The 24,187-nt window shown below is 42.9% G+C and overlaps 1 protein-coding gene across 1 annotated transcript in view; it reads right to left on the bottom strand.

The window, feature by feature from the left end:
* The window catches only part of STRC (stereocilin), a 152,935-nt gene that overhangs the window by 10,411 nt on the left and 118,337 nt on the right, over window positions 1-24,187 (bottom strand). Inside the window, exons 19-24 of the mRNA XM_040341538.1 lie at window positions 23,978-24,177; window positions 21,255-21,345; window positions 16,550-16,724; window positions 4,946-5,115; window positions 1,233-1,388; window positions 935-1,077 (exon numbers count right to left, since the gene is read on the bottom strand). Of these exons, the coding sequence (XP_040197472.1) occupies window positions 935-1,077; window positions 1,233-1,388; window positions 4,946-5,115; window positions 16,550-16,724; window positions 21,255-21,345; window positions 23,978-24,177 (935 nt within the window). The remainder of the gene's footprint in view (window positions 1-934; window positions 1,078-1,232; window positions 1,389-4,945; window positions 5,116-16,549; window positions 16,725-21,254; window positions 21,346-23,977; window positions 24,178-24,187) is intronic.

Genomic DNA, 24,187 nt, shown 5'->3' with positions numbered 1-24,187 from the left:
AAATCGAAATTTCGAAAATTGAAAAATTCGAAAATCGAAATTTCAAATTCCAAATTTGAAAAATTCCAAATTTGAAAAATTCCAAATTTAAAAAATTCCAAATTTTAAAAATTCCAAATTTGAAAAATTCAGAATTTTTCACTTTTCAGATTTGGAATTTCGAAAATTCTAAAATCCGAAAATTTTTCGTATTTCCGAAAATTGTAAATACGAAAATTCGGAAATAAAAAAAAAACGGAAATACGAAAATTCGTAAATAAAAAATTCCTAAATGCTAAAATTCGTAATTAACGAATTTCCGTAAAAAAACGAATTAGAAACAAAACTAATTGCACATGTCTACTTCCAAGCATGCGTCGACTTGATTCTGAGCAATGCGTGGATTTTTAACCAATGGTTGTGCCTACTAACGATCGTCTTTTTCCCATCGGTTAGGAATCCATCGGTTAAATTTAAAGCAAGTTGGCTTTTTTTTAACCGATGGTTAAATAACCTATGGGGCCCACACACGATCGGTTTTGACCGATGAAAACGGTCCATCAGACCGTTGTCCTCTGGTTAACCTATCGTGTGTACGAGGCCTAAGGCAAATCAGAGTTCTCAGAGCACCCCTTACATCAGAGTTCCCCTTTACACCAGAGGCCACAGTGTTTCCCCTTCAATCAGAGTCCTCTCCATACATCAGAGTTCTCAGTGTTCCCCCTTAGATCAGGGTTCCCAGAGCATCCCTTATGTTAGAGTCCCCAGAGTTCTCCCTTACATCAGAGTCTGCCGAGTCCCCCCTTACAGTGAAAGGGAACTCTGCAAGTTCAGATGTAAAAGGGGAACTCTGTGGACTCTGATGTAAAGAAAAACTATTGTTATTAACGTCATATGATTAGAAATGTTATTTAAAGTGTTCGGGTTTGACTTGAAGAAAAGGTGGCAACCCTACCTGAACTCCTGAATATTCATTTGTTTGAGTTCCTGCACTCCGAGACCACACAGCAGATGTCCAAGAGCTGTTAGTTCCATCAGATCTAGGTCCGATGCCCCTTTCTTGTGCTCTCTGAGGATGTTGAACACTAAAGTCTTCATCTGTAGATAAAAGCTCAGATTATGAGGCTGTTCACTCTCAGATGCAGAGAAGTCTGATAATCGGAGAAGAGTAACAAACAAAAGCACAAGATCCTTCATCATAAATATATCATTTTTAAACATCATCATTAAACATATTTTTTGACATGTCAGACCTGTTTAGGGCTCCAGCTGTTCATTCTGCCCAGAAAAGACACAACCATCCAATCCGATGTATCGATCTCATTTAAATCTTTTTCAGCCATGTGAGTGATGAGCTGACCCATCTGTAGAATGTGCACCAGACTCATACTCTTCACTGGTCCAAACAACTGCAATGCAAACACCAATCAATGAAGACATTTTAAAACATGAGCCATCCATTTCTCCAAATAAAGGAAAAGTGCAACAACACTATGGGGGAGATTTACTAAAACTGGTGAACACAGAATCTGGTGCAGCTGTGCATAGTAACCAATAAGCTTCTAACTTCAGCTTGTTCAATTAACCGGTTCCCGAGTAGCTCATGCGGATATACTGCGGCAGAATGGCTCTCCTGTGTGAAATCCGGTACATATACGGCTTTGCCCAGGAGAGCCACCAGAGGGCGTGTGAGCACCGCCGGAGGCACACGTGTGGGCCCGCTGCACGGCAGGGAACCCGATGCGCTTGGCCGGCGGGCGCGATCTCCGCCGGCCATGTGTGATCGCGTGCACGAGCGGCAGCACGGGGGTTAGTGTGTGTAAATACACAAACCCCTGTGTTGTCAGAGGATAGAAGACAGATTGTGTGTTTCTACAAAGTAGAAACCACGATCTGTCATCTCTCCTAGTTAGTCCCATCTCCCCACAGTTAGAACACACACATAGGGAACACAGTTAACCCCTTGATCGCCCCCTAGTGTTAACCCTTCCCTGCCAGTGATATTTACATAGTAATCAGTGCATATTTATAGCACTGATCACTCCATAAATGTCACTGGTCCGAAAAATGTGTCAAAAACGTTCAATCTGTCTGCCGCAATACCGCTAAAAATCGCAGAGAACCGATATTACTAGTTAAAAAATAATAATAATTAAAACGCCATAAATCTTTCCCATAGATTGTAGACGCTATAACTTTTGCGCAAACCAATCTATATACTCTTATTGCAATTTTTTTTACCAAAAATATGTAGAAGACTACAGTGAGGAAAATAAGTATTTGAACACCCTGCTATTTTGCAAGTTCTCCCACTTGGAAATCATGGAGGGGTCTGAAATTGTCATCGTAGGTGCATGTCCACTGTGAGAGACATAATCAAAAAAAAAAATCCAGAAATCACAATTTATGATTTTTTAACTATTTATTTGTATGATACAGCTGCAAATAAGTATTTGAACACCTGTCTATCAGCTAGAATTCTGACCCTCAAAGACCTGTTAGTCTGCCTTTAAAATGTCCACCTCCACTCTATTTATTATCCTAAATTAGATGCACCTGTTTGAGGTCATTAGCTGCATAAAGACACCTGTCCACCCCATACAATCAGTAAGAATCCAACTACTAACATGGCCAAGACTAAAGAGCTGTCCAAAGACACTAGAGACAAAATTGTACACCTCCACAAGGCTGGAAAGGGCTACGGGGAAATTGCCAAGCAGCTTGGTGAAAAAAGGTCCACTGTTGGAGCAATCATTAGAAAATGGAAGAAGCTAAACATGACTGTCAATCTCCCTCGGACTGGGGCTCCATGCAAAATCTCACCTTGTGGGGTCTCAATGATCCTAAGAAAGGTGAGAAATCAGCCCAGGACTACACGGGAGGAGCTGGTCAATGACCTGAAAAGAGCTGGGACCACCGTTTCCAAGGTTACTGTTGGTAATACACTAAGACGTCATGGTTTGAAATCATGCATGGCACGGAAGGTTCCCCTGCTTAAACCAGCACATGTCAAGGCCCGTCTTAAGTTTGCCAATGACCATTTGGATGATCCAGAGGAGTCATGGGAGAAAGTCATGTGGTCAGATGAGACCAAAATAGAACTTTTTGGTCATAATTCCACTAACCGTGTTTGGAGGAAGAAGAATGATGAGTACCATCCCAAGAACACCATCCCTACTGTGAAGCATGGGGGTGGTAGCATCATGCTTTGGGGGTGTTTTTCTGCACATGGGACAGGGCGACTGCACTGTATTGAGAGGATGACCAGGGCCATGTATTGCGAGATTTTGGGCAACAACCTCCTTCCCTCAGTTAGAGCTTTGAAGATGGGTCGAGGCTGGGTCTTCCAACATGACAATGACCCAAAGCACACAGCCAGGATAACCAAGGAGTGGCTCTGTAAGAAGCATATCAAGGTTCTGGCGTGGCCTAGCCAGTCTCCAGACCTAAACCCAATAGAGAATCTTTGGAGGGAGCTCAAACTCCGTGTTTCTCAGCGACAGCCCAGAAACCTGACTGATCTAGAGAAGATCTGTGTGGAGGAGTGGGCCAAAATCCCTCCTCCAGTGTGTGCAAACCTGGTGAAAAACTACAGAAAACGTTTGATCTCTGTAATTGCAAACAAAGGCTACTGTACCAAATATTAACATTGATTTTCTCAGGTGTTCAAATACTTATTTGCAGCTGTATCATACAAATAAATAGTTAAAAAATCATAAATTGTGATTTATGGATTTTTTTTTTTTTGATTATGTCTCTCACAGTGGACATGCACCTACAATGACAATTTCAGACCCCTCCATGATTTCCAAGTGGGAGAACTTGCAAAATAGCAGGGTGTTCAAATACTTATTTTCCTCACTGTACATATCGGCCTAAACTGAGGAAAAATTTGTTTTTTTACATTTGTATATTTACTATAGCAAAAATGTTAAGATGTAGACCCGGATTCACAAAGCACTTGCGCCGACGTATCTCCAGATACGGCGCGTAAGTGCAAATATGCGCTGTCGTATCTGTGCGCCGTACCCACGAACTAAGAAACGCCTAAAAACAGGCTTGCCTACGTCGGCGTAGGGTGGGCGCACATTTACACTGGCCGCATGGTGGCGCTGCCATTGATTAGCCATTCAAATATGCAAATGAGGAAAATACGGCGATTCACTAACCTGCGCCCACCCGACGCAGGCTACGAGAGGTGCGCGTAAGTTGTACGTCCGGCGTAAAGTTAAGCCCCATAAAGGAGGTGTAACTCAGCAGCAGTCATGTAAAGGTCTGCATCAGGGAACAGAAGCTGCCGTTTTTTACGTAGTTTACGTTGGACGTGTGTCTGGATGGGCGTAGATTACGTTCATGGCGTAGGCAGTGATCCGGCGTATCTTAGGTAGTTTTTCCGACGTGGTTATGAGCATGCGCACGGGGATGCGTCCACGACACGACGCATGCGCAGTTCGTTCAACGTACTTGTCTGGCTCTTAAACCATCATTTGCATGGGGTCACGCCTCATTTGCATGGCTTTGCATGGGGCAAGCCCACTTCCACCTACGCCGGCCTGCGCCTTCGAAATCTACGCCATGCCGACGCAGCTTTGGGAGCACTGGCTTCCTGAATTCCATGCTTGCCTCTCTGTGCTGCCTCGGCGTAGCGTACATTGAGATGCGCTACGGCGGCGTAATATGCGCCCGTTCTCTGTTAATCCGGACCATTGTGTTTTTTTTTTAAATTGTCGCTCTTCTTAAACCGCAGAGTTAATCAAATACCACTAAAAGAAAGCTCTATTTGTGGGGGGGGGGGGGGAAATTGTTTGGGTACAACATTGCACGACTGCGCAATTGTCTGAGAAAGATAAAGTGCTAAATAAGCTTTCAAAATTTTTGTTTCCATTTATATTCCCTTGTTTAAATTTTGCCCAACATGATATTAGATCAATGCTTGTAGATAGTTCAAAGCGCTTTCATATTTTACCTGCTTCACTTTTCCCAAAGCAGCCTTTGCCTGGTCCACTGAAAGATCAGCATCTTCAGTAATTATATTTAGACAGCCTTCAAAATCGGACAACGACATGCCACTAATCTGAACTGCATTCCATGCTGAGGGAAATGTTACTCTCATGTCCGAACAACTAGGAATTGGCTCTGCAGAAATAAAAGCAACATCATAATAAAGCATTAACCATTATGCTTCACAGGAAAATGAAACACATTTCCCCACCTAACACCACACATCACCAACCCACCAGTTTATGAGCAACATTCACAAGCAACAAATGGAAGTCAGCTACATAAAAATGCAATATAATTATCCTTAAAAAAAAGTATTTGAAAATAATGGGCCAGATTCACATAGAAGTGCGGCGGCGTAACGTATGTCATTTACGTTACACCGCCGCAAGTTTTAAGCGCAAGTGCTTGATTCACAAAGCACTTGCCTGTAAACTTGCGGCGGCGTAGTGTAAATCCGTCCGGCGCAAGCCCGCCTAATTCAAATGGGGCGTGTGTCATTTAAATTAGGTGCGTTCCCACACCGAACGTACTGCGCATGCTCTGTTTTGAAATTTCCCGCCGTGGTTTGCGCGAAATGACGTCGCACCGATGTAATCTTTTGAACAGCAACGTGCGTTACGTCCTTTCCTATTCACGGACGACTTACGCAAAAAAAAAAAAATATGTAAAATTTGACGCGGGAACAACGGCCATACTTTAACATGGGCAGTCTAAATATAAGCCACGAAATAGCAGCTGTAACTTTACGCCGGGAAAAGCCGACTAGCGACGACGTAAGAGAATGCGACGAACGCACGTACCTTTGTGAATCTCCGTAAACAGCTAATTTGAATACCCGACTTGGAAAAACGACGCGAACTCCACCCAGCGGGCGCAGAGGAATTACACCTACGATCCGAAGGCGTACGAAGCCGTACGCCTGTTGGATCAAAGCCAAAATCCGTCGTATCTTGGTTTGAGGATTCAAACTAAAGATACGACGCGGAAAATTTGAAAATACGCCGGAGTATCAGTAGATACTCCGGCGTATTTCCTCTGTGAATCTGGCCCATCGGCTTTAACTTCAACTGCCAAAGCCTACATACAGCAGTAAGTAAAGTGGGCTTTAACACCCAGCCACCACACATATTCATCCATGGTGGCATGAGGTTGTGTGCTTAGCACGCTTACTGCGCACTTCCAACACAATGACCGAACTGTCACCAACAGCTCTTGGAGACGGCTTCTGATTGGGAGCCCATCATGAGAACGATGTGAGAGCTAATCGCAGTAGTCACATGACTGGTTACCTCCTGGGAAATAAAGCCCATTGAAATGGAAGCCAGGAGGTGCTAATTATTATTCAGGATTTATATACAGTGCTCAGCATAAATGAGTACACCCCCTTTTGAAAAGTAAGATTTTAATCAATATCTCAAATAACACAAGAACACTTTCTAAAATTTTGAAAAAAATTAGTTTTATAGAACATTTGTTTAGCTCATTACATGAAAGTAAGGTTAATATTATAACTTAGATTACAAAATCTTCCGTTTTACTCAAATTAGTTAATGCAAAAAATACACAAAACAACAAAAACTACTACATCTAGTATTTTGTATGACCTCCACGATATGTAAGGACAGCACCAAGTCTTCTAGGCATGGAATGAACAAGTTGGTGACATATTGCAACATCCATCTTTTTCCATTCTTCAAGAATGACCTCTTTTAGAGCCTGGATGCTGGATGGAGAGTGATGTTTGTCTCTTCAGAATTCCCCATAGGTGTTCCCCGATTGGTTTCAGATGAGGAATCATACTTGGTCACTGAATCACTTTCACCCCGTTCTTCTTCAGAAATGTAATAGTGGCCTTAGATGTGTGTTTTAGATCATTGTCATGTTGGAAAGTGCACACCGACCAAGGGCTCGGAGTGATAGTAACATCTTCTCTTTCAATTAAAATCAGAACATCTGTGAATTAATGATTACCTTTAATAAAATGCAGCTCACTGACACCAGCAGCACTCATGCAGCCCCACAGAAGGACACTGCCACCACCATGTTTCACTGAAGGCTCCATGCATTTTTATTTGTACTCCTTACCCTTGTAATGCCATACAGTTTTGAAGACATCAGTTCCATAAACATTCATCTCGGTCTCTCATCACTCCAGAGTACAGAGTCTCAGTAGTCGTCTTCTTTTTCAACATGGGCCCTGGCAAATTCTTGACAGGATATTTTTGCATGGGCTTTAGGAGATGTGTAAAGAAAAGTGTAGCGCCAATATACCTCAACTCCACTTTGGTGGGAAACCGAAAGGAGAGAGATAATATAAGATTGGAAATTATCCAAATGTGTACTTAACACCGTGAGGTGTGGTGACAATTATGTGTAATTGAGAATTTTATAAATGCCCAAAAATAAATAAATAAACTTGTAAGATGGGAATAAACACCTAAAATGCAAAAAATGTCTATGAGACAAGTATTCCTGTGTGAATATTAGTGTAAACCCCAGAGGATCAACATGCACCTGTTGCCAGTTAGGTCCTGTTAGGAGCTTTGGAGAGAGATAATGATACCCTCAAATAAACACACACTAAAGCAATTAACCTGCAAAGGCAGGTGAGCTGTAGGTTCAAAACAAGTCCTTTTGGAAAAACATCTTAAATCGTATAGGATGGTATTAAATTTGCATAAATTATATATAGTCCAATCCCCTGTTGGGAATAATACATATATATGGTCCTTTTGATTGTATAAATGCGATGTATATCCTCAGCAGCACACTTCAATCAGACTTTTACGAGAGAAGAAATAACTGGGTACTCTTACCAGAACACGATGACCCACTGCTCATCTTACGATGGGTGGGTCTCCAAAGCTTGTACGGGCCGATTGCCCTCTCTGGTTACCCTTGCGATGTGGTTCTCTCAAGGCCTCTCCAGCCTTATGTAGTCTCCAGATAGTGGTTGGTGCAAGATTATACTCACAGACAAAAGGACGCAGATGTTCTCCAAAAAAGGTAGGTGATGGAATCAGTAGTTGATCACAACAGAGTATGTGAAAAAAGCAAAAAAAGGGCTCCACATAGTGTAAAAAAGTTACAGTTTTAATAAAAACTTCAAACTTGTGTCACTGAAAAGGTGAACACTCTGGATAAAACAACGCTTTGAACAAAATTTTCAAACAAAGTTCAGTAGTAAAAATCAAAAATCCAACAAAAAATCAAATAAATCCAAAAAAACCATGCAGCAAACCAAAAAGCTTTCCAATCCAATGAACGGACAGAAAATATCCACAGATAATGCAGGTGATGGCGGTGTGACCTGTGTACCCTACCGGTTTCGTCGCTATAAGGACTTCTACTGGGGTGTATACATAGGTCTATGCCATCCACTGCCAATATATAGCCTAAAAGGTCCACCTGTCTGTAATCTTACCTTGTTCCACAGCTGACTCCGGCGTGCGCTCCAATTAGGCACACATGTTTGGATTTGCTCTCCAAAGCCCGGAAGTAGTGGGGAGGGCCATTAATAATAGTGGGCGTGTATGCTGGAAGTATCTCTAACTTTCCAGTTTGTCGCTGTCCTCGTTCTCCACCCCTCGCATGAGCCCATTGGCATAGAGAGCGCTAGACGTCATGACGTCACGCGCATGCGCACATCGCCATCTTGATGCCGCGCTTCCGCGTGTCACAAGGTGATTCAAGCCTCGTTTTCACGCCCGGGAGATGTGTTCATACAGCGCTGTGACGTGACGCACACGCTCTCCATACAGCAGTGCCGTGTGTCCGCGTGTCACGATGCGTTCCACGCCTCGTTATCACGTCATGCAAGCAGATTCCTGCATACAGGACAGCGGCATCTTGTGGGTAACTAGGGTTAGTGTTTCATTGAAGTCATTTGACAGCAAAGACCTATAGTATTGATGTTCCACAATTACCTCTAATGGTCATAAACACATCCAGGTAATTCTACATATACTGGGAGAGTGAAAAACGTGGGTCCCAAGGATTTAATCCCAGACAGGTGGATTGACAATATGCAAAGGAAATAAAAATAATATATAAAGCCAATCATCAATATGCATTTAAACCGGCCACATTATATATTTTCACTTAGAACTATAAAGGGAATATAGAAATTTAACAGGCTTTTTATACTAAGGCAATAAAACTTGTCCAAACCATATAAGATCTCCCGGGCAAACCAAGGGAAAAATTTTTATCGCTAAGCCTGGTTGATGAAGGCGTTAACGTCCCACTCAACGTTTAACCCATATGGTACAAAACATTTTAGCTGGTAAATCCAGAATACCTCAAGCTTAGACACCCCTCTGACTTTGGGCTCGCCCCTCCAGTGGGGGACAAACCTGTCTATAATTTGGAATTTAGTGCCTTCTAGTTTTTTATTATGTTTTTCTACATAATGCCTGGGTACGGTGTGGTTAGTACGGCCTTTCAAAAGGTTATCATCCCTGTAGGAGATGCACAGTGTGCACCAACAATATATGTGGTAGGAAAAAAACCACCAGTTTTAGGTCTACCACTACGGGGATAGAATACCCCATGCGTCACTTCTTTACATGCGCCACAACCAATATCGTATACTTGATCACCTGCCCTTGTGGAAAACAGTACGTTGGTCGTACCATACGGAGCTTTTCCACAAGGGTAGGTGAGCATGTGGCAAAGATTTTGAAAGGCCGTACTAACCACACCGTACCCAGGCATTATGTAGAAAAACATAATAAAAAACTAGAAGGCACTAAATTCCAAATTATAGACAGGTTTGTCCCCCACTGGAGGGGCGAGCCCAAAGTCAGAGGGGTGTCTAAGCTTGAGGTATTCTGGATTTACCAGCTAAAATGTTTTGTACCATATGGGTTAAACGTTGAGTGGGACGTTAACGCCTTCATCAACCAGGCTTAGCGATAAAATTTTTTCCCTTGGTTTGCCCGGGAGATCTTATATGGTTTGGACAAGTTTTATTGCCTTAGTATAAAAAGCCTGTTAAATTTCTATATTCCCTTTATAGTTCTAAGTGAAAATATATAATGTGGCCGGTTTAAATGCATATTGATGATTGGCTTTATATATTATTTTTATTTCCTTTGCATATTGTCAATCCACCTGTCTGGGATTAAATCCTTGGGACCCACGTTTTTCACTCTCCCAGTATATGTAGAATTACCTGGATGTGTTTATGACCATTAGAGGTAATTGTGGAACATCAATACTATAGGTCTTTGCTGTCAAATGACTTCAATGAAACACTAACCCTAGTTACCCACAAGATGCCGCTGTCCTGTATGCAGGAATCTGCTTGCATGACGTGATAACGAGGCGTGGAACGCATCGTGACACGCGGACACACGGCACTGCTGTATGGAGAGCGTGTGCGTCACGTCACAGCGCTGTATGAACACATCTCCCGGGCGTGAAAACGAGGCTTGAATCACCTTGTGACACGCGGAAGCGCGGCATCAAGATGGCGATGTGCGCATGCGCGTGACGTCATGACGTCTAGCGCTCTCTATGCCAATGGGCTCATGCGAGGGGTGGAGAACGAGGACAGCGACAAACTGGAAAGTTAGAGATACTTCCAGCATACACGCCCACTATTATTAATGGCCCTCCCCACTACTTCCGGGCTTTGGAGAGCAAATCCAAACATGTGTGCCTAATTGGAGCGCACGCCGGAGTCAGCTGTGGAACAAGGTAAGATTACAGACAGGTGGACCTTTTAGGCTATATATTGGCAGTGGATGGCATAGACCTATGTATACACCCCAGTAGAAGTCCTTATAGCGACGAAACCGGTAGGGTACACAGGTCACACCGCCATCACCTGCATTATCTGTGGATATTTTCTGTCCGTTCATTGGATTGGAAAGCTTTTTGGTTTGCTGCATGGTTTTTTTGGATTTATTTGATTTTTTGTTGGATTTTTGATTTTTACTACTGAACTTTGTTTGAAAATTTTGTTCAAAGCGTTGTTTTATCCAGAGTGTTCACCTTTTCAGTGACACAAGTTTGAAGTTTTTATTAAAACTGTAACTTTTTTACACTATGTGGAGCCCTTTTTTTGCTTTTTTCACATACTCTGTTGTGATCAACTACTGATTCCATCACCTACCTTTTTTGGAGAACATCTGCGTCCTTTTGTCTGTGAGTATAATCTTGCACCAACCACTATCTGGAGACTACATAAGGCTGGAGAGGCCTTGAGAGAACCACATCGCAAGGGTAACCAGAGAGGGCAATCGGCCCGTACAAGCTTTGGAGACCCACCCATCGTAAGATGAGCAGTGGGTCATCGTGTTCTGGTAAGAGTACCCAGTTATTTCTTCTCTCGTAAAAGTCTGATTGAAGTGTGCTGCTGAGGATATACATCGCATTTATACAATCAAAAGGACCATATATATGTATTATTCCCAACAGGGGATTGGACTATATATAATTTATGCAAATTTAATACCATCCTATACGATTTAAGATGTTTTTCCAAAAGGACTTGTTTTGAACCTACAGCTCACCTGCCTTTGCAGGTTAATTGCTTTAGTGTGTGTTTATTTGAGGGTATCATTATCTCTCTCCAAAGCTCCTAACAGGACCTAACTGGCAACAGGTGCATGTTGATCCTCTGGGGTTTACACTAATATTCACACAGGAATACTTGTCTCATAGACATTTTTTGCATTTTAGGTGTTTATTCCCATCTTACAAGTTTATTTATTTATTTTTGGGCATTTATAAAATTCTCAATTACACATAATTGTCACCACACCTCACGGTGTTAAGTACACATTTGGATAATTTCCAATCTTATATTATCTCTCTCCTTTCGGTTTCCCACCAAAGTGGAGTTGAGGTATATTGGCGCTACACTTTTCTTTACACATTACCTTTACAAATATTTTTTGTGTGTTGGCTGCCCACCTTTTCACCTTCTTTTCATTACAAGTTTGCGCAATATTTTCACATACACATGGGCTTTAGGAGAGACTTCCTTTGTGGATGACACCTATACATGCTTTCTACTTCTTTAGCTATCTGCAGTGAACTTGTATGGCGATTTTCTTCAACCCTTTTCATCAGAAGACGCTCCTGTCAAGGTGTTAACTAGCGTGGACGGCCTGGATGTCTCTGTGAGATGGTTGCATATCCATCTTTGTTAGATTTTTGTATCACTTTTGCTACAGTGTTCTTACTGATAAGTAAAGCTTTGCGGATCTTCTTGTAGCCTTCACCTTTCTTGTATAAAGAATTTATTTCCTTTCTAAGGCCTTGTGACATTTCTCTTTAATGTAGTGCCATTGTTGACAGCATGAAATGGGAAGGGGTTTTCTTTATCAAGTAAATTTTAAAATCAACTGTCTGTTGGACGCCTGTTTAATGAATAATTAAACTCACCTGTAGTTGAATTCTTGCAAAAATACGAAGGAAACTTGGACAGCCGCACTCCAAAAATCTTCTTTTAATTAAAATCGATCACAAAATAAACATGCCACAGCAACAAAAAATGGAAAAAAAGACAACGTTTCGCACTGTAGCTTCAGTGCTTAGTCATAGCTGGTGACTAAGCACTGAAGCTACAGTGCGAAACGTTGGCTTTTGTTCCAATTTTTTTTTGCTGTGTCATGTTTATTTTGTGATCGATTTTAATTAAAAGAACATTTTTGGAGTGCGGCTGTCCAAGTTTCCTCCGTATTTTTGCATCACTATTGCAATGCCGGCACCCATGGTTTGGTTCCAGTAAGGAGGTTCTTTGAAGACTACTTAGCAGTTATTTTCTCTCTCTGTAGTTGAATTCTTGTTAAAATGTAGTCTTGTGCCTGCTGCCGCATACACACGATCATTTTTCAGCATGAAAAAAACTTTGTTTTTCAAAAATGTCATTTAAAATGATCGTGTGTGGGCTTCACATTATTTTTCAGATTCTGAAAAACTACACATTTTTTTTCCGAAACATGCTGCGTTTTTTAACGTCGTTTTAAACTATACCGTTTTTCGGGTTGTAAAAAATGATCGTGTGTGGGCTAAAATGACGAAAAAAAAACACGCATGCTCAGAAGCAAGTTATGAGATGGGAGCGCTCGTTCTGGTAAAACTACCGTTCATAATGGAGTAAGCACATTCATCACGCTGTAACAGACAAAAAAGCACAAATCGTCTTTTACTAACACAAAATCAGCTAAAGCAGCCCAAAGGGGAATGGAACTTCCCCTTTAGAGTGCCATCGTACGTGTTGTACGTCACCGCGCTTTGCTAGAGCATTTTTTAAAAACGATGGTGTGTAGGCAACATTGTTTTAATGATGAAGTTGGGAAAACGTAGTTTTTTAGACATGCTGAAAAACAATGTTTTTTTTTATGCTGAAAAATGATCGTGTGTACGCGGCATAAGACTTTCATTGGGGTGTATTCATTTTTTCAAAATGGTCTTGAATGAATTTGTTAGGAAAAATTTGTGTGTGCAAATTAACAAATCTTGGTTACAAGCAATGGCCTGCATTTGTGGGAGTATTTTGTAGTATAGTGTACCACAGAACATGTTGATTCTGAAAGGAAAGTGAAGGTGACAAATCTGTTGGGGTGTACTCATTTATGCTGAGCACTGTACTGCCAACAGTTTGTGTAGCACTTTACAACATGAGGGCAGACAGTACAGTTACAATACAATTCAATACAGGAGGAATCAGAGGCCCTGCTCTTTTAGAGCTTACAATCTAAAAGGGAGGGTCGAGTAATACTAAAAGGTAATAATTGTTGTGGATGAGCTACCGGAGAAAACAAAAGTACAGTTGTTAGGTGGGGCAGGGTAGGCTTCTCTGTAGATAGATTGGGGTAGGGAGTTTCATAGGATGGGAGAGGCAGGGGAAAAGTCCTGGAGGGAGCTAGAGAGCAGGAGGTCTTGGGAGGAACAAAGAACAATAAGAGCCCATTTACACTGGGGCAACACAGCTTCCAGCACGACTTTGGGAGGCAACTTGGACACGACTTGAGTATGAATCATCAGGCAACTTACAAGGCAACTTCAAGTTGCCTCCAGGACAGTACAAGGCAACTTCAAGTCGCCTCCAGGACAGGAGGCTTTCCAGTGGCCAATCAAACAACAATCAGCTCTGTGGGAGGGAGGGGGGAAGGAGGGGTTTGCCTGAGAAATGTATGTTCTCTTCCTGTATTGTTGCTTCAGTTAAGACAGTGATCAGACTTCTGAGGCGACTTCCATTGAAATCAATGGGTACAAGTTGCCTACAAGTCACCTAGAAGTCGGATTGAAGTAGTACAGGAACCTTTTCTGAAGTCAGAGCGACTTCAGTAGTGTACATTAAGACGGCTCCCATTCACTTCCATTCATTTTCTCGACCGCGCGACTTGGGGCAACTTGGGGCGACTTGAAGTTGGATCCCAGGTCGCCCCAGTGTGAACCGACTCTTAGGTTGGTATTTTGAGACTAGGTTGTGATGTAGCTGGGGGGCAACTTGTGGATCTCTTTATAAGTTGTTGTTAGTATTTTGAATTAAATTTGTTGGATTGATAAGGAATTAACATTCAAAGTTTTTGCAAAAACAATCCATCAGGAAAGTGAAAGTTGAGGTGTCTCCTCAGCCACTAGTTTGGCATTGTGTCAAACAGAAATCTTGCTTTCATTTGTATTTAACCACATTTTTGATAAGGTGTACAATATAAAATTGAACAGCTACTTGGGGCCAGAAAGATGACATCTACAAATAGCAGAGTTGTGGCTCTCAAACCCCTAATACTGACCAATCTTTTATCCACTATTACTCTTTGATATCCTGCCTATGAAAATCACAGACAAGGCAAAGACAAAACACAGCACTGAGGATGCCCATAATCTCCTTTCAACAGATCCAACTAACAGTTAAGAGTGAAGACACATTTAGAACGTGCAAAGAGTGTAGAAGCAAACTGTGTTGCCCACATCTGCAGAATTCTCCTATAATAGAGGTTGCCAAACTTTCTAAACAATGGGCCAGTTTATGGTCCTTCAGACTTTTGGGGGACTGGACAGTGGCCAGTGGGTGTAGAAAATGTCCTGGCATCATTGGGAGCAAAAAATGCCCTATTTTTATTATGGGGCGAGTAGTGCCCCCGGGTTGATGTCAGTGAAAGAAATTGTGCCTCTTCATTGGTGTCAGTGGAGCGGAATAATGCTCCATCATTGATGTAATTGGGAGGAACAGGGGGTTATTTACGAAAGGCAATCCAAAGTGCACTTAAAATTGCACTGAAAGTGCACTTGGAAGTGCAGTCGCTGTAGATCCGTGGGGGACATGCAAGGAAAATAAAAACCATTTTAGCTTGCACATGATTGGATGATAAAATCAGCAGAGTTTCCCCTCATTTCAGATCTACCCCTAAGGCCCCGTACTCACGACCAAACATGTCTGCTGAAACTGGTCCGCGGACCAGTTTCAGCAGACATGTTTGGCCGTGTGTAGGGCCGAGCGGACCATTTTTGGGCGGATCGGACAGGTTTCCAGCGGACAACTGTTTCCTGGACTTGCTTTAAAACAGTCCGCTGGAAACCTGTCCGCCCGGACATGTACGGTCGTCTGTACAGACCTACCGTACATGTCCTGCCGCCCCGCCATCCCTTGCATGCGTCGAATGACTTCGACGCATGCGTGGAAGCATTTTAAAGGCAGGCCGCCCACGTCGCCGCGTCATTGTCGCGGCGACACCGCGTCATCGACGCGGCGACACCGCGGACACGCCCCGCGTATTGTTTACGCGCGGACCTCTGTTCGATGGTGTGTACAGCCATCGAACAGAAGTCCGCGGGCAGTCCCCGGGCAGACATGTCCGATGAAAACGGTCCGCGGACCGGTTTCTTCGGACATGTCTGCTCGTGAGTACTCGGCCTCAGATTTACACTGACTGCACTTCCAAGTGCACTTTTAGTGCATTTTCAAGTGCACTCTGCACTTGTAGTGCAAAGTGGATTTGCCTTTAGTAAATAACTCCCATCGTGTCCCATCATTGGTGTAATTGGGAGAAATAGTGGCTTACCATTGGTGTCTGTTGGGAGAAAAGGGCCTTAGCATCTGTGTCAGTGGGAGGAATAGTTCCCCATCAATGTAGAAAGTGGAAGGGATCGGAGTGATTCTATGACAATACGCACCTCACCCCAAGGTAATTAATGTAGGTACAAAGAGGAAGTGGGATTATAACGGTGCTAAAGTTGTGTATGAAACTTTAGCACCATTATAATCCCACTTCCCCTTTGTACCTACAGTGACCCATCATTGGTGTCAGTGGGAGTAACAGTGACCCATCATTGGTGTCAGTGGGAGTAACAGTGACCCATAATTGGTGTCAGTGGGAGTAACAGTGCCTTATCGTGCCAATGGGAGGAAAAGTGCCTTATTGTTCGTGTCAGTGGGAAGGATAGTGGGTGTCAGTGTGGATCTTTGCATTTCTGTTCAGCATCAGACCTGGACCAAGATAAAGCACCTAAACATATGCATGTTTTGTCTCAGATTCTACATAAGTAAAATAAAATTATAGTAAAACTAAAGCTTAGTAGAAGAGCTCATACTTTTGTGTCTTACCTCTGTTGGTGCGAAAACCTTTCTTAGTCAAGGCTGATGCCAAGAGATTTTTGATCCTCCTTGCTCGGGCCTGAATGTGAGAGTTTTGTCTTGTGCAAATAATTCCGATCTCACCGTCTTCCCATACTCTCTGACTCTCCAGAAGCCATTCCAGAATATCTCGTCCCAGCACATCCTAGACACAAGCCAACGTAAACATACTCATGCCAGCTTACATATACAATTGCGGATTCATCAAAAGTAATACATAGATGGGGGGATGTACATTTTTTCTTATCGTACTATCTGTGATCCAGATACATTTTGTTAACCATGAATTTACTGTACATCTAATTAACCCCAAAACGAGGACATATCTCGATTGACATTAAACCTATGCTTTCCTTAAAACCCAGCAAGAGTGAAAAGGGATTGGGAAAGGGCTGCCAAGCCGCCAATAGTGTAGCAGGTTTTTATTAGTAGAAAGTTAAAGGGGTTGTAAAGTGTAACGGTCAGGGGTTAACGCCGTTCATGATATTCCATTCCACCAACCCACGACAGCTTATCGACACTCCACAATCCAGCAGATGAACACGGCCCATACAGATTCCCCAGAAACGAGACACAGCTCTGTTCTCTGGTTCAAACGAATAGATAGTTTAATGGTAAACTCAGGTTTTTATACAGTAGAAACCAAGAGTGAATAATGAATCAACTCCCCCCACAACATGACACAATGAGCCCAATACACATTTTTAGTCAGACTTTCTAGCACCAATATAATCCACATGAGTTAATTAGCTACAAGTGACAAGTCAGACATCAAGACTCCAGCTTTTCTCACCTGCTATACAATAGACATTTCATCAATAGAACTTTCACACAATACAGTGTTAATTAGCATCACACAATGAAAAGGTCTTTAGAAGCCAGACTAGGGTTAGTTTACATGACAGTAGCAGACTTAATTACCCCCTTAACAGTCTATGTTCCACATTGAATGAGTCACTCTCCTATTGACCTGTTGGGTTCAGAATCAACAACTTGTAATATTTCAAGATATCCTGCAATACTTTTATTATCATTACTGTCCCATCTCATGTAATCCGAGATATCATTTCTCAGTCATCCTATGCCCCTAGTGGACATAGGATGACCCTAGACACAAGAGTCATTGGTGAAGCTGACACAGGAGTACCCCACACCCTTCAAGAGCCTTTGGGCCATACCGTTACATAAAGGTTAATTTTTTATTTTCTAAATAGGTTCCTTTAAGCTAGTGCATTGTTGGTTCACTTACCTTTTCCTTCAATTTCCCTTCTAAATGTTTTTTTTCTTTGTCTGGATTTCTCACTTCCTGTTCCTCCTCAGTAAGCTTGCCCCCATCATCCGAGCCGTTCTGGCTGGGTGTTAGTCAGCGTGCTCGCCCCCTCCCTTGGGACTACATCCCTGCTGAGCGTCTCCCCGCAGGGATGTAGTCCCAAGGGAGGGACGCTGACTAACACCCAGCCAGAACGGCTCGGATGATGGGGGCAAGCTTACTGAGGAGGAACAGGAAGTGAGAAATCCAGACAAAGAAAAAAAAACATTTAGAAGGGAAATTGAAGGAAAAGGTAAGTGAACCAACAATGCACTAGCTTAAAGAAACCTATTTAGAAAATAAAAAACAAACCTTTACAACCCCTTTAAAATACGAAGCTTATGACAGACATCGCTGGTGTTAAGCATTGAAACAAGCTCTGTGTAAAAGTCATGAGTTCCCAATCCAGTCCACACCAGAGCCACTGACAGGAGCACAGTGAAGCCGGGGCAGGATTCCAAGCAAGTCGTCACGGAAGACTTGATCTGTCCAGAAGCTGTCAACCATCTGGTGTGCTGTGACCAATCAGAACGCGATTCGGGGGCTGAACCTCATCTCCATCATCAGCCTCTGATTGTATGATGCCTTTCCCCTGGGTCTAGCAAGAATGCAAAGTGCTGATGTCTTCTCTTGTATTTTCCTTAAACCCAAATGTTTATTTTTAAGAATGGGGAAAAAAATGAACTCTCTTGTTTTGCTTATTGTCTTTGTTTGTTGAACTAGGTCGGATGTGAGTAGAATCTCTATATCAAAGACATACAGTAGACTGCAATAAAAGCACATTTAGGCTGCATTCACACCTTGGCGTACAAAATCGCGGCATTTTGTCCCGCGAATTGCGGCGACAAATTGCGGCGTTTTGTACCGTGATTTGCGGCGACAAAACGCCGCGATTGTGAATGCAGCCTTACCCCCTCTATGGAGATGGTTCACATCTCCTATGCCGAACGCCGAAAGCCGCCTGAAAAAAAGGCCCGGGACTTGTTTTCAGGTGGCAGGCGTACAGCGTTCGGCGTGGAGATGTGAACCATCTCCATAGAGGGCAATGTGAAATCATCTCTCCAGCGTCTCGGGGGCTGCTGCGGCGTCGCACTACAGGCGTATATACGCCTAGGTGTGAACGGGGGCTTAGTACAAGGGAACAATTAGAACCTCTGGTGCTTTGTGATGTCAGTGTTCTTAATTTCTCACGTCCTTTGTGGTCACCAGGACTGGAAATAAGGGAATATTGTCCCTGTCAAAGGCAGCAATAAAAACCTGAGAAAGAGAGCTTCAGGGGTAAGATGCATTAATATTGTAGTGGGGGGTACCATCATCCTTAATATCAAGATATATAGAGTACTTGGGTCTATGGTCCCTGAACCCCGGGACTGCTGTGGCTTTACCCAGCCCAGCGCACCGCAGGCTGCATCATTATCCTGATGCTCCTCTTGGGACAAGGTTTGGTCCCTCTTAAACATCATACACACCCATTCACGTGGCACAGTTATATCCTAACATGTGCCACTGCTGGGCTCCTGCTCCCGGGACCCATTTATCTACCATTATCTTTTTTATCACTCAGACAATAGGTCCCTCCATTTATGTGTCCTCTTTTGGCCACTGTGGGGGGTTTTGCCTGGCCCCGCCTGCTGTACCCCTTTGGCGGACTTGTTTTAGATCTTCTCCTGATGAAGCAGTATAATCCGCGAAACTAGTTGAGACACTGTCACAACCCTCAACTCATCGCAATGTTCTCCCCTACCGGGGACCTCTGTTCTGGTGTCGTTGTTTGGTTGTTATTATTTTAATTTTGTAACTGTCTGTCTGTATTTTGAAATAAAAACATATTCTTTTTATATATTTTTATCTTGTTTTGTAACCTCTACACCGGTACCGTGATAGTCTGCATTGGCCCCTTTTGCTCCTTCTTGGCTCTCTGGTTCAGGGACCTTAGACCCAAGTACTCTATATAGCAATAAAAACCTGACAGACCCTGTAAACTCACCTAAGGCCGGCCATAGACAATTTATTTCCTGCAACCAAACACAGACTGTGTTGACAGAGGAATCCCTCCTGTCGAGCCATTGTGTTCTCCTGGTGGGGGAGTGCAGGGGAAGCCCCCCCCCCCCCCCTCGGGACAACACAATAAAAAAAGTCTCAGGCATCTCCCCCGTCCGACCTGTAGTGTAAGTAGAGGCGCAATGCAGCACTGAAGCCAGCACTGGAGGCTGTAAAGCGCCACCTCCTATCACATGGGCAGGGCAAAGGTGAGTCAGGGGTGGAGCCATGGGGGCGGCAAAATGGGGTTTTACCTAGGGTGTCAAAATCCTTGCACCAGCCCTGCTTGCTATAATCACATATTAAATCTGGCAGGTTGGACTGATGGATCAACTTGGGTACATTCAGCCTGCCCAAACATGGTTCCAATCTCCGCTGGTTCCTACTGAACCAACCGAGGTTCGAACTGTCTATGGCCGGCTTAAGGGACCTTTATGTTGGAGTCCAGTTTTAAAGATGTTTGTAATTGGAAAGAATATGCTGGTGTCTGGTAGAGGGCAGAGTTTCCTCATTCCATGCAGGGTTCTTTACATATTCTAGGGAAAAATATAGACTGGTGACAGAAGAATACTGTAAGCAAGCTTGAGCTTCTTGCATTACCGGTCCTATAGGTGGTTTATAGCAATAGGGGGGGAAGGAATCGTCCTCCCAGCCTCAGATCATGGTTGACAGCATAGGCGTGCGCACAGGGTGTGCCAGGTGTGCCTGGGCACACCCTAATCTCCCTGTGTGGTGCAGATTGCATCAAAATATACTTAGTTAAACATGCAGTAACGCACAGAAAAATACAGCATTAAATGGCACATAACACACCGAAATATACAACATTAAACGTGCACTAATGCACAGAAATATGCTGCATTAAACGTGCAGTAACACACTGGAATATACTGCTTTAAACATGCAGTAACGCACAGAAATAGACCCCTGGTATTTCACCAAAGCTCCCTAATGGGGCTTTTAAAATAAAATAAATATATAATAAAAAAAAAAAACTACTAACACTGTCCACTGCCCTACTGCCACCAATCTCTGCCCTACTGACACCGTCCACCGCTCTGCTGACACCATCAGTTTACTGTATATACACATGCAAATATGTTTGAGCTTTGGGGTGCACACCCTAATGCAATAGGCTGCGCACACATATGGTTGACAGTAATGCTCCAATGCGGCATTGAGCCCTTTCTCACCTCACCTAAGACCATAAATAAATTCTCCATTTTAAATCCAAAGAAAAACAAATAAAAGAAGATTCACAGGTCTAGCTGTAGGGGCTTTCATTTTAGATTCACTTATTCAGACACGATAGGTTCAGATTCTTACCTTGGGTATGGAATTGAGATTTTCTGGGGTAAGATGAAAGATCAGTCTCCCAATTTGTTCTATGTGTTTGTGTGTCCACTTAGTAGGATGTCTAAAGATTATGTGAAAGGACATATATATATATATAGATCAACAAACAACCTAAATTATACAATTTAATTTACTGTTATAAGAACCAACATAAAGCAGTATTAAGCCCAAAACTAAAAATGAAATATATTGCAGTTTACCAATCATTAGATGCGGTGGCTGCATTTGTTTTAGGCTTTTACCCTCTGTTTTCCTCTGGTGATTTGGCCAGTAACACACCACATGTATTATACAGACACTACTCTGGATGAATGAGCACAGGAGGCAGAATTGGACAGCAGCATTCTCAGGGCCAGATTCACGTAGATCGGCGTATCTTTGTGCGGGCGTAAGGTATCCTATTTACGTTACGCCTCCGCAACTTAGACGAGCAAGTGCAGTATTCTCAAAGCACTTGCTCCGTAAGTTGCGGCGGCGTAGCGTAAATAGGCCGGCGTAAGCCTGCCTAATTCAAATGTGGAACAGGGGGGCGTGTTTTATGTAAATGTTATGTGACCTGACGTGATTGACGTTTTTAACGAACGGCGCATGCGCCGTCCGTGGACATATCCCAGTGTGCATTGCTCCAAATACGCAGCAAGGACGTATTGGTTTTGACGTGAACGTAAATGACGCCCAGCCCTATTCGCGAACGACTTACGCAAACGACGTAAAATTTTCAAAATTCGACGCGGGAACGACGTCCATACTTAACATTGGTACGCCGCATGTACGCCACCATATAGCAGGGGTAACTTTACGCCAGGAAAAGCCTAACGTAAACGGCGTATCTGTACTGCGTCGGCCGGGCGTACGTTTGTGAATTCGCGTATCTAGCTGATTTACATATTTCTAGGCGTAAATCAGCGTACACAACCCTAGCGGCCAGCGTAAATATGCAGTTACGATCCGACGGCGTAAGAGACTTACGCCGGTCGGATCTAATACAAATCTATGCGTAACTGATTCTATGAATAAGAACCAACATAAAGCAGTATTAAGCCCAAAACTAAAAATGAAATATATTGCAGTTTACCAATCATTAGATGCGGTGGCTGCATTTGTTTTAGGCTTTTACCCTCTGTTTTCCTCTGGTGATTTGGCCAGTAACACACCACATGTATTATACAGACACATGTATTATACAGACACACAATACGCCGGCTTGTGTTCCCTGGTGCAGACCTGAGCATGTCTGTTGCTGGGTTGCACCTCCTTTATGGGGAATAACTTTACGCCGGACGTACAACTTACAGGCATCTTGCGTAGCATGCGCCAGGCACGCGCACATTCGTGAATTGCCGTATTTCCCTCATTTGCATGTTTGAATGGCTAATCAATGGGAGCGGCACCATGCTTCCAGCCTAAATGTGCGCCCACTCTATGCCGGCCTAAGCAAGATACGTTGGCGGGTTGTAGCCTGTATTTAGGCGCATATTAGTTTGTGGGTCTGGCGCACAGATACGACGGCGCACATTTGCACTTACGTCGGCGTAACTTGTTATACGTCGGCGTAAGTGCTTTGTGAATCTGGGCCATAGTTCTTATCTAGGAAGGCTGTGGCGCTAAATGGATCCAACCTACCTCTATCCATCAGTGGATTCAATTGGTAAATCAAGTATTACCCTATGAAGAACTAATTTTTGAACACAGGGGATGTCCACATAAATACAATAAAGTAAGGGATGCATGGTGCTCTTCTAGTCTTACCATTACTAATTACTGAGAGATACAACTAATACACTAGCTGACTGTGACGTTGGTAGTATTTTAGTATTATCACATATAAATGTATAGTTTTATTTGATCTCTTTTAGCTTTTGTTTCATCAGATTTGGTGACCTGTCAGAATTGGTAATGGAAATGACGTTCCGTCGCCGCCACCTTGCTATACCCCGCCCTCCTCCACAGATACTCTAAAAAGGGGGAAAGCAGACATCTTGCTACACCCACCAGAGTTTTCCATTTTACACTTATTTTTAACAGGAAAGTAAGTACTTAGAAGTCTGTCTGACTGGTTAGATATTGAGTTTTAAAATTCAACATCATAACAGTCAGGCGGTGTTCTAAGTACTGTATTTCAGTATATAAATTCACTTTGCTGTTAAATATAAGTGTAAAATGCGAAACTCCGGTTTGTGTAACAAGATGTCCGCTTTTCCCTTCACAGAGTATCCTTACTATGGAGGAGTGCGGGGTGTAGCAAGATGGTGGCGAAGAAACGTCACTTCCGTTACCAATTCTGACGGGTCGCCATATCTGACGAAACACCTTCATGTTTCTGAGATGGTGTTTTGTTATAAAGTAAGTATTGGAACTGTTATGGCATATTACATTGTGCATGTATGGAACTGTACTTTTGCTATGGAAAAAGCCTTATTTTTGCATATGCTCATGTTGAGTGTCATGGATATTGTACCAATTGTAATATCTTTGACAATAAAAAGAGTTAAAAAAAAAAAAAAAAAAGAATAGGAATGAATGTCAAATAGGCTTTATAATGAGATGAATGTTCTAAACTGATAAAATCGATCATTCCCAATTTTTTCAAATCTCCAAAGATTGGCTAATATTGCTTTGTGAGTTTGGTAAGTAACTGGAAAAATGGGAGAGGTAAACCACGTATCACATATGCAGAGTTGTATTTTGTATACCCCAGCATGTCATCTTCCACTAGGCTCTGCCCCAGATGTCTACTGAATTCCTCGGACACACAGTACATCTTCAGCTCATCAAGGTGGAGGAGCAAGTGTTTCCTATGTATGCCAGAAAAGTTTTCTTCTCCAATGAACCCAAATAGAGGACCCAACAGATCCATTTCTTCAGCAGTTATAATTCTATTCCCTGGAATTTGCTGAAATAAT

Source organism: Rana temporaria, chromosome 3 (genome assembly GCF_905171775.1).
Source record: "Rana temporaria chromosome 3, aRanTem1.1, whole genome shotgun sequence".
NCBI classification, from domain to species: domain Eukaryota; kingdom Metazoa; phylum Chordata; class Amphibia; order Anura; family Ranidae; genus Rana; species Rana temporaria.
The sequence above is the reverse complement of the archived record's forward strand: the minus strand, read 5'-3'. Positions and strand labels throughout refer to the sequence as shown.